The sequence below is a fragment of the Fulmarus glacialis genome, unplaced genomic scaffold (genome assembly GCF_000690835.1).
Source record: "Fulmarus glacialis isolate BGI_N327 unplaced genomic scaffold, ASM69083v1 scaffold27656, whole genome shotgun sequence".
Classification (NCBI taxonomy): domain Eukaryota; kingdom Metazoa; phylum Chordata; class Aves; order Procellariiformes; family Procellariidae; genus Fulmarus; species Fulmarus glacialis.
The window spans coordinates 1-10,602 of NW_009216611.1; the positions used below are offsets into that span (position 1 = coordinate 1).

The 10,602-nt window shown below is 43.6% G+C and overlaps 1 protein-coding gene across 1 annotated transcript; it reads left to right on the forward strand.

The window, feature by feature from the left end:
- Nucleotides 1–495: 495 nt before the first annotated feature.
- Nucleotides 496–10,037, forward strand: TTC25 (tetratricopeptide repeat domain 25; the record flags this gene model as incomplete). The annotated part of the gene is made up of 10 exons (XM_009579378.1): nucleotides 496–627; nucleotides 942–1,095; nucleotides 3,136–3,197; nucleotides 4,221–4,377; nucleotides 5,399–5,623; nucleotides 6,640–6,847; nucleotides 8,355–8,441; nucleotides 8,646–8,842; nucleotides 9,037–9,137; nucleotides 9,959–10,037. Coding segments are annotated over 10 exons (1,402 nt in total), but the record flags the coding sequence as incomplete, so codon positions are not given.
- Nucleotides 10,038–10,602: the final 565 nt, after the last annotated feature.

A 10,602-nucleotide genomic window follows, 5' to 3' on the forward strand; every position in this document is an offset into this window, starting at 1 on the left:
CAGAGGTGGCAGCACGGAGGGAAGGGGGACGCGGAGGAACGTGGCACCCAGGGCAAGGGGAGGTGGCAGCGCGAGGGGACGTGGCCCGCCGAGGTGGTGGCACGAAGGGAAACGTCCCCACGGGCGTCTGGAGGTCACAGCACGAAGACGGGCGCCTGGAGGTCACAGCACGAAGGGAGGTGTCACGCACTGGTGGTGCGTGAAGGGAGGTGGCACACGCGGGGCAGCGTGAGGAGGTGCAGCAGTGGTGTCGGGGAGAGCTCAGAGAGGGGCAGCTGCAGCACCTATGGCATGGAAAGACGGGGTAGCTGCAGCAGAGGGAACGTGTGAACATCAACAGAATTTTTTTTTTCAGTGAAAATGTTGTGGTTTTATCCTCATCCATCATCAAGATCCATGCTGGGACAGAGCAGGTTGCATCAAACATATGTGCTTGTATATGCTTGTGCTGTTGAGCCCAGCACTGATGACATATCCATGTCTGCTGTGTTCCAGGCACTGAAGCTGCGAGCAGGAGACAAGCACTGTCTAGTTGCCCGCTCAAAATGTTACCTGAAACTTGGAGACACAGAAAATTCCCTGAAAGATGCTGAAGCTTCTCTCCAAAACGACAAAACATTCTCCAAGGTAAACAGCGTGAAGCGGTAAGAGTCTGGGGTGGCCAAGGACTGGTCTTTCATCTATGAAACCCTGAAGGGTCTGGGAGACAGTATTGTGTAGAAACGGCTAACTCTAAACACACCCTTGACATTTTTATTGCTTCCAGAGAAGTGGAGGTGCTTAGTCAACAATTGAGAAAGAGTCCTGGGATCGGGTTTTATTGTATGCAGATTGCGATAGCATAGGGCTCTCACTTCTGCCTAGCGGGGAGTTAATTGAGATGTCTGAAGCTCTTTTTTTCTCTGTTTTATTCTTTTTTTTTTTTCCAAATGTCATTCTAGGGACTTTACCAAAAAGCAGAGACATTATATACCATGGGCGATTTTGAATTTGCGTTAGTGTTTTATCATCGAGGCTACAGACTACGTCCAGAACTACAGAAGTTCAGGCTGGGTATCGAGAAATCCCGGGAGGCAATTGTCAACTGCATTGGAAGTAAGATGTTTCATTTTATGGCCCCTACAAGCACAGCCAGAAGCTGTTCAGTGGACAGCTGATGGCATATTAGCTCAGCAAGTGACCCAAGGACCCTGCAACAAGAGAGTCTCTTTGCTTCTGGATTCCCATGCTCAGTGGACATTCCCAGATGAAAACAGGAAGCACCAAAGAGAGCACAGCCCTGTTCTTTTTTCCTTCTTTTTTTGGCTGAATGCCTAGTCATATACATATGCATATTCATATATGTTTTAGATATATTCATATGTCTAATAACTTCAGTTATGTAAGCAAATTATGAGATTAACTTAAATTTCCAAAGTCACCGTGAAAATGTTCTAGGGAATAGAGAACAAAGCAGCTCATCTATTTACAGCCCTACTGATTACAGAACACATTTTGAGATCTTTATCCCAATATTCAAAGTTAGTAATGGAATTTGCCTCGCCACCTGAGACTGGCCTTCCTGAGATCCTGACGTTCCTCCAATTTACATTGCATAAGACCAGTGAAACTGTTGACTCTTGCAATGGAGCACTGCTTTCATCATTTCTGGCTTAGATCATAGAACTGAGTCCCGCAGGAGACAGGAAAGGCCAAGGACCTAGCGATGTTCAAAGTAAACTGAAAACTTGTCCCTTTTCCCTTCGTTTTTCTCTTAGCAATGCTCTCATATGCAGACAGGCACGGACAGGACGTGCACCCACTCTCAGGCACACAGACACATCTCAGCTGGGGCTGCCACCTTAGACACGTGCACAGAGCAGCCTGTGCGTAGCTCACTGCTGTAAAACCCGCCCGGGCAGTTAGAGGCTGCGCAGGTGGATCCCCGACAGCCTGTCCCTTCACAGAGCCGGGACACACCCTGCCGCACACCCATACACACAGGCCCTGATCCCTGAGATATTCAAGTGCCTTACTCTCCCTGAAAGCAGTTTCAAAATTTCGGTCCACCTCCAGTGCCACAGATTAACTTCATGTCCCAGCTGCGTAAAAGCCTGAAGCTCTTTCATACATGATACTCATTTAAAAAAAACAGGGAGTTTCTAGATGTGGCTTGCTTTCCTCTGTTACTGCTGCTTTCTTAGCTTAATACAAATGCCTAGATATCTTTGCAACTCTCAGTTGAAATGCTTGCCATGCTTGATATACTGAGCTAAGGGCTTTAAATGCCTTCAAGCATCCGGGCTGTAGGCAAATGAACAGATTAAAAACCAAAACCTTTTTTTTAATCAAGCGATAGCTCCTAAATGCTAAATGGGGAAAAGAAGCAAGGAAACATGCTAGCATTTGATCTAGATGTTTAAATAGTTGGGAAATGCACACACATTAACAGGGTACATCCCCAAAACTGCTCTACTGAATCTGCTTTGCTTGGCAGATTCAGAAACACCTGCCTTCCGTGATACACGTGTACTCGCACCGCTGATCTTGGCCCAGTTGCCTTGCTGAAGGAAATCCTTCAACAGCATGCAAAGCTCTTTCCTTCCTTCTGACCAGGCCAAAACAAAGACCTGTTTTTCACTCCACTGCCAGAGTGCAATCTGAATAGCCGAACTGGATGTCAGAGTGAAAATGAAATGGGAGTTTTGCCCTAATGTCAGTGCACAAAAACTTTTAAATAGTTCTCTGGATTGCTGGAGATCCCTGTGCTTATGAGCTTTCCTTCAACTTTAAGCTTCAGCTGTGATCCCTCAGAAGAACCTGCCGTCCTTTTTCTTCCTCTGTTTCCATGCAGGGTGTAGCATGTCTCTGTAGGAAATCTGCACTGTGACGGGAGCCCCCTGGTGCCATGTGAGAAGAGTAGTTAAAATCCCGAGAGGAGCTGCATCTACGAGCTGTATTCCCCGCTTACAGAACATACCAACGTCCACATATTTCATGTGAAAGAATTAATAGAAAGTTATTCCAGAGTAGAATAGAAAAAAAAATTATTTCAAACAGGACATTATAGGGTTGGCATGTTTATGGTCATTTTAATTTCTAAAGCCTCTGCATGCTATTCTTCAACACTAACAAGTATTTTCTCTGTATTTGCAGGTCCATCCTCAGTTAAACTGGAGAACAAAGAGCATCTGTGCTTTATAAGCAGGCAGGCAGAGGTACAATCTGAAGAGCTCTTGCTTTAGAAGCTAATTAGAGTTATTATAATGCTAATACTTTCTGAAATAGGCATTAGAGGATTAATAGTTTCTGCAGCAACATGGATGGGGATACAGCTGGTCTAGTGAAGTGCCTTTTGAGCGTAGGAAGCACACTCATCTGTTATAAGAGTATTTATGCACCTGCTTTTAATGTAGTTCTGGTTCAAGCTACACAGAATTTAAAGGAGAAGGCAGAAGGGCAGGGAAGAGCAACCATGGAGAAACAAAGCCGTTTGAAATTTCTCTACCAGCCTGACTTTCTGTTGGGTGTTGCTGATCACCCATCAAAGGCTAATAAGTAACAGCACTGAGGTCGGAGCCAGGGTACATTTATCTACAATATTTACTTTGGTTTTACCTGATGTTTAAGGTTCACATTTTTGATAATGGACACTTTTTCGATTGCTTAATTTTGGGGTAGTCCATTGAAGTAGTGCCTTGTTCCTCCGAGATGCCAAGCCACATTTCCCTTTCAAGTCAGTGCAGCGAATGCTTATTGCTTCTTTCAGCTGGAATTACAGGTACTCAGTGGTAAAAATAATTTATACAAAGGGGCCTAAAGATTAGCATTGTAACTGTTGGGATTTTGGATGTGAAACTTCAGAAGCACTTTCCTGATGTTTCAGAAGCCCTGGCTGTTACAGCCTCTGTTTCTCTGACTGTGGACAACTAGACCTGCCTTCCCCACAGCCTTAATGTCCTCCCACGGCACTGACCAGGGGGCCCTCCAGAACAGCACAAGACACTGGGGCAGAACTAATTCTTGCTCTTACTATAATGTCCCCTCCTGTTCTTGGAAGTGCGGGAGCACAATTGGGTGCAAAATGTCAGTTGCTCATGACCAAAGCAACTGGTGAGACACTGACTTTTTGCTTTTTTTAAAAAAAATAAGTTGGCTTATATGGAGTGTAAACAGAATTCTGCTAATTCTAGTGTTCCCCACTAGTCTCCCCCAACCTCCTTTATTTTTTCTTGCTGTAGAACAAAAAAGCAAATCAGAAACTCCAAATCAAACTGACTAAGGATCAAAAATGGACAAGGAAACAGGAGCCTGTGAGGAATCCAAAAACAGAGCGACAGCTTCTTGGAGAGCTTTATGCTGACAAGGCCTACCTAGAAAAGTTGCTCAAGGATGAAGGTCTGTCTTTCTCCGTTGTATTTATCTAAATGTTTCTTCTAAGCAGGTTCTTTTTTTTCTTCGTCTTTCATATCCCTATGACTACTCTTCCTTATTTGTATCAGAGCTCACACAGCACATAGTGCTTGCAGTGGTCGTGAGAGAGGCAGGTGTTTGGAGAGTATAGGTATTTTTGGAGCCAGATCTGATGTTCATAACTATGTCTGAGCATATTTCCTTCCCTATTAAATGGCAGGCTTTTATAATGAAAAATAAATCAGCTCAAAGCAATCTGTGCTGATGAAATCAAAAGCAGAAACAGTATTATTACTAATTACTTAACTTTTGTCATAATGATAAAATTCCACTAACACTTCCATTAAGTGCAAAGCATTGCTCATAAGACTAACTCATTTGTGGTTTTGTTATAAATGCTGTTAAGATCAAGATGCAGGATTCGGAGCAGTATCTTATTTTAGAACTAGGCAGAAAGGTGATTCCCCTTTAGTAATTTTTCTAGGGAACTTTTTACCCAGTAATAGAGAAGTAATTAAGAATTTAGTCTACTCACAGGTTTTATGGTATTATTAGCATTAATAATACATGTGGGCTATCTGGTTTCCAGGCATGTAAAAGCCTCAATTTCCATCTTGCAATCTAATTCACAACACTTTCCAAAGTGCCATTTCAGTTCAAATGCCCCATATAATTGTTCCATCCAGGAGGACAGGTGCTCGCTCATCACAGCTGGCCCCCATTAATTGGGCCTCTTCTTGGCTCTTGTCAGCACAGAAGGCAGCAACTATAGGGGCTGGGAACACCAACTCTGGCTCACTACAACATGCAGAATGCGTCACAGCAAGGAAGTTTTCCATAACTTCCCTCCTACTTGCATCAGTTCTGAGGAGCACTGAAGACGTTCATTTCTAGGACTATGTCTCTATCAGAGCAGAAGAACATTCACAAGCAGTCCCCCACTGAACCGCAGCTTCATCCATCATATACATTAATACTTTCCTGGGTTCTACCATCTTATTTTCAGATTTGATGGAGAGCAGCACAAAGCAGGGGATCAAAGTAGCAGACCTGGTTTTGAGTGGGATTTCCTACCTGGACACACGCAGTGAATTCTGGCAGCAGCAGAAGCCTATTTATGCCCGTGTGAGAGAGCGCAAGCTCAGGCAGCAAAGGTGGATCCGGGACAAGAAAAGAAAACCAGCTGAGGTTGGCAGATACATTGTGAAGAGCATGGAGGACATTGATATGTGTAGGTGTCCTGGCTGGAAGTAGTAAGAAAATGATGATTGACACATGTAGTTATTTGCTGCAGTAATTACAGACCAGAACAATAGGAGCAGTGCAAGTATTAATGAACAGTAGTAGGCAGTTTTTGGGAAATATTTGCTTTTGTATTCTTCACCTTTCCCAACACTTTCTTAGATACAGAATCCAACACATTTTTTTCTCAGTTTTTTCTGTACTTGAAGTCTTGCTGATTGGTTTTCAGGACACCATTTAGATATTAAAGCCAGGTAGGCCACTGCTGCATGCTTAGCAAATGCCACTGGTCTGGTAATTAGAAGTTGCAGGCCACTGGAGTTAATAATATCTATAGTTCAAAAATACCATTGTACAGAGATGAAGAAGCTGAAAAACAGTGGTCTGGAAGGAAGGAGTAATTCAGCCACTTGTGGTCTCTTTCTCTCTTCCCGTGCTACATATTTTACAACCCAGGGAAAAGAATTTAGTCGTTACTGCAATTCAGTTCTTTTAAGCTACAACAGCTCGGTGAAGGTAGTGTCAGAAACATCCTGCAGTCTAATTCCTGCAGCACTGTAGCCCAGCTGGGCGCAATGAACTGAGCTCACCAGGAAAGTGCGAGGAGCTAATTTAGGAGATAAAAACCCAAGTACTGTAGCTAGAACTTCATCTCCAAGACCAGGCTGCCCTGCTGCAATAACTATGAGCTTTAAAAACCTCCAAACAACAAGCATCATCCTCCTTTATTTTTCTTCAGCAAGTGTGAAGCATTACCAGAGTCATTTCCCCTTACTTGCTGTGATGAAAGTGATTTCCAGTAGTGCCAGGGGGAGGGTCAGAAGTACCATCTCCCAGGGGCAGATTTCCTGGAGATTGGAAAGAGGAGCGTAGGAGATGCACGAAGAGTTAGGAGCTCTAGCCTTTCCCAAGCTTTGCCTGAGGCTTACACAACTGCATTTAGTCTTGCTTCCCCAATATCACTGTGTCCACACGCTAGCATTAAACTTTCCTCTTTGTCTCTAGTGCTGACTGGCGACTCCCCTGAAGAAAGCTGCAAGAAAGCTGAGCGTGTGCTAAAAACAATACAAGGGTGGTCAGATGATGAAGTTCCCAACAAGAATGAACTGATTGGAAACCTCCACAGCTGCATCGGGAATGCTCAGTTAGAGATGGGCCAGATGGAGGCAGCTCTGCAAAGCCATAAAATGGATCTGGAATTTGCCAGGCAGAAGTAAGTGCTGAGAAGTTCAGAAGGATTGGGAAAAGAGGAAAGTACCTCTGTTAAGATGTTTTAGAATCAGGTAATGTTGTAATTCTCACCTGGAGATTTAACAGGGCAATGCATTCAGACTCAGCCCAAGTAGCGTGGTCTCTAGTGACTTATTATCTTCACCATTTCAAAAATAAGGAGCCTGAAGCAGATTTTTAAGGGACCTAGACTACATGGCACATTTAAAACTCTGCTGAAGCAAAGCAAGAGAACACAAGTCCCAGTCTCAGCACTTTAACCTCTAGTATACACTTCCTTCTCAGGAAGATCAGGCTCTAAATTGCACAAGTTTTCTGCTACATTTTCTCTTAAAATCATTTGCATTCGAACCATGATAGCAGGCTTGAAATATTTATCTAAGAGTTACCTGCCCATACAGAACATTCTGCAGCTCTTTCAGCAAAAACAGAATGAAGCAAAATGTAGTCTTAAGATGTAGTAAGCAAAGCACCTGAGAAAACACTGAATAGTTGCTTGAATTGGAGTTATTTTGGGTTTATTTTTGCTAATACTGCATAGGGCTTTTAAAATGTAACTGACTTACTGTTTATTGTTTTCACAAATCACTTTTAAAAATTAACATTGGTTAAAGAAATTTCTGCCTCTCTCCTAGTGATCTCCACTCCCCAGTTATGCCAAATAAAGTTAACAATTAGCAGTAGAGAGGCAGGAATGAGGTACATAATTTTACTACTTTTTTAAACCGATATGAAGTTGCATTTAAAGGACAGAAAGGCAGCGATGACTGGGGGGGCCTTGCCCTCTGGTGGCTGGAGTTCAGCCGGGTGAGAGGAGACATTGGTAAGGACTCGCATCGCCCCCAGCGACGCATTTATCCTCTCCTTTCATCAGCTTTTTCATTTGTAAGTAAGGGTAGTCAAAGCAGCCCACTTCCGAAGATGGGAATGAGGACTAATTACGGAAAAAATTTGAAGTCCACAGGCTACATTATTATAGAAGGAGCTGCCTCTAGCACGGGGCCTTTGCTCATTCACAGCCCTGGGAGCTGGGCCTGTTACCAGCAGTCTGTTGTAGGAGTCTGCAGACACACTGCAGACACGTTTTTGGGTCTTCACTTTCCTCTTGGACAGAAATAATCTATTAGTGTTAGGGACCTAGGAGCTGGTAGGGGACTTCCGAGGGACCCACAAAGGGAAATTGAGGCAAAGAAAAATGGAAAGACTTTCACAAGGACTGCCAAATTTGCACAAAAAAAAAATCAAAGACAAAACTAAACCCTTTTTCCCTGTGTCTTATGGGGTGTCAGTTGCAACAGCTGTAGACAAAATCAAAAATCTCGATTTTATGGCTTTCAGTCTGACATTGGTCCTTTACCTCTAATTCTCAACACTTAGTCTGAAGTCAAGTTGAGCACCAAAGAAAATATATAAAGCTGAAGGAAGTGCAGACTGTGTCAGGAACAAGACTATATGTCAGCTACTACAATTTCTTTTTCTTTTCAACGCAGCAACCTGCCAGATGCCGTATCCAGAGCCCTTGATAACATTGGCAGAGTTTATGCCAGAATCGGCAAATTCCAGCAAGCTATTGACACGTATGTAAAATTAGTAACAGAAAACACATAAGATTGTATTTTGAATTAAATAGATGATGTCTTTTCAGCTTGTTAGCAAGGGGGGCTGTGAAATTTTTCGTAACAACAGTACCTGGAACCCTTTGTTTATAGAATCAGTGGTTGAAATGATAACTGCACCTAGAGAGATTCAGTAAGTGTCTGCCTTTCTTACTCTGCTTGAAGTTGGGAGGAGAAGATTCCAATGGCAAAATCCAGCCTGGAGAAGACCTGGCTGTTCCATGAAATTGGCCGATGTTACCTGGAGCTGAATAAAGCTGAAGCAGCCCAAAATTACGGAGAGAAGTCCCTGCAGTCAGCAGATGAAGAGGGAGATGTTGAGTGGCAACTCCACGCTACTGTACTAGTGGCACAAGCACAAGGTAAAAGGCGTTAGTACAAATTTTGCTCTAAGGATGGAGACAGCCTGTCTGTTCAGCACCTTAGTGAAAACATCTCTGTGATTTAACAGCCAAAGTAACTGTTCAGAATAAGACCTCTCATTGGAGACTTGCTTGATTAACTATTGTTCTATTGATCTTGTGTTAAAATAGATGTTTTCATTTGTCTATTACAGTAAAATTAAAGGATTACCGGTCTGCAATCATGAACTTTGAAAAAGCACTTGAGAAGGCAACGCTTATTCACAATGAAGCTGCTCAAAAGGCCATCATTATTGTAAGTGGCTCACTGCAAAGAGGAGAGAAGCTTGGGGCAGCATCAATAAGTTAGCTGTAACTATTGTCTAGTGTCCTGTGAATTGACAAAACATCACTACATAGCTGGTGTTTTAAGAGGGGGAAAATGCAGCCTCTGAAGCAGTTTACCCATTAAAAGTTATGAAACCTCCTGGCTCAGAAAGCTTAACCCCAGTTTTGAACCAGTCCAACATATAGAAGGGTGAAGCCCTAGCCCTGCTCAGGTCAAGGGAAATTTTCTTTTGACCTCCCTGGGGCAAGGATTTCACACACAGAATACAGTGGTGCCCTCTCTTGTGTTCAGTTGCTATCAGCTGCTGAATCACAGCCCACCCTTTCTGCTCTCTCCAAAATGTCCCAGAGAAACCCCTTGGATCAGACCATGGAAGAACATCTGGGCATGGCCAGTGACCCACGGTAAAGCAGTCTGCATGCTCTGGTAGCCTGCCTTCACTGACCCGACAGTGGGCTGTGGGTGATCTGAGCACACCCAGCTTGCCAGGCAAGAGTTACAGCACAGACACCTACCGATCTGGTGATCCCTCCTGGGTGTCCAGAGCGCAGGCAGAGCCTGTTCTCCTGCCAGAAGGAAAATGAGGGCATGAGAGATGGAATCTTCAGGGGAGGAGACATTTGATAAGGGATACTAACAGGTAGGAATCACTGCAGAGAGAAATGAAGCATATTGTTGCAGAGATTTTTACAGTAGGTAATGATAGCAGAGATCAAAAGAAAACAGGAAAAACTTAGGTATGTAACTGCATTTCTAGAGCTTTTATTAATAAGCCATATCACTTTCAGGCCTTAGATGATGTGAGCAAAAGCTTCATCGAAGAGCTGAACAAAAGAAGAGAAGAAACGACAGTTTACTCTCTTAAAGGTAGTGGTCATTTAGACCTCTGCACCCCATAAATATAAAATTCTCCACTTTCCTTTTCTGGAGCACAGACCAAGGCATGGGAACAAAGCACCCCATTCCCAGGTAGCAAGCATCCAAATTTCTGGCCCACATTGCATCCTCTGTACTAGTACGCAGTAACAGGAATTAATTTATATGTGAAACTATAGCATAGTTATAATTTATGGCTTCAGTTTTTTGGCAGTGAAGGTTCAGTTTTGAGCTGGTATAAACCAAAATAAGTGATGTCCACGAAGCCTTGATACCCGTGAAGGAGCCTGGCTTCCCTCTTCGGTGCCATCCGTTTAAAAAAACTGCTTTTAATAACACTGAAAGCCACTCCAGTGCCCAGAACGCAGTCAGAAGCAAAATGTGACTGTTAAAGTGACTCTGAATAAACGAGACCATAGTGTCGAGGTCTTCAGAAACATCAGCTGCATCTCAGAGTTCACACAGTATTGATTTCCTTGCAAGTACTGAATTAAGGTCTCCCCAGAAGCGCTGTTTCTCGCAGCTGCGCTCCCGCGCCGGCCGCGCCCGCCCGGGC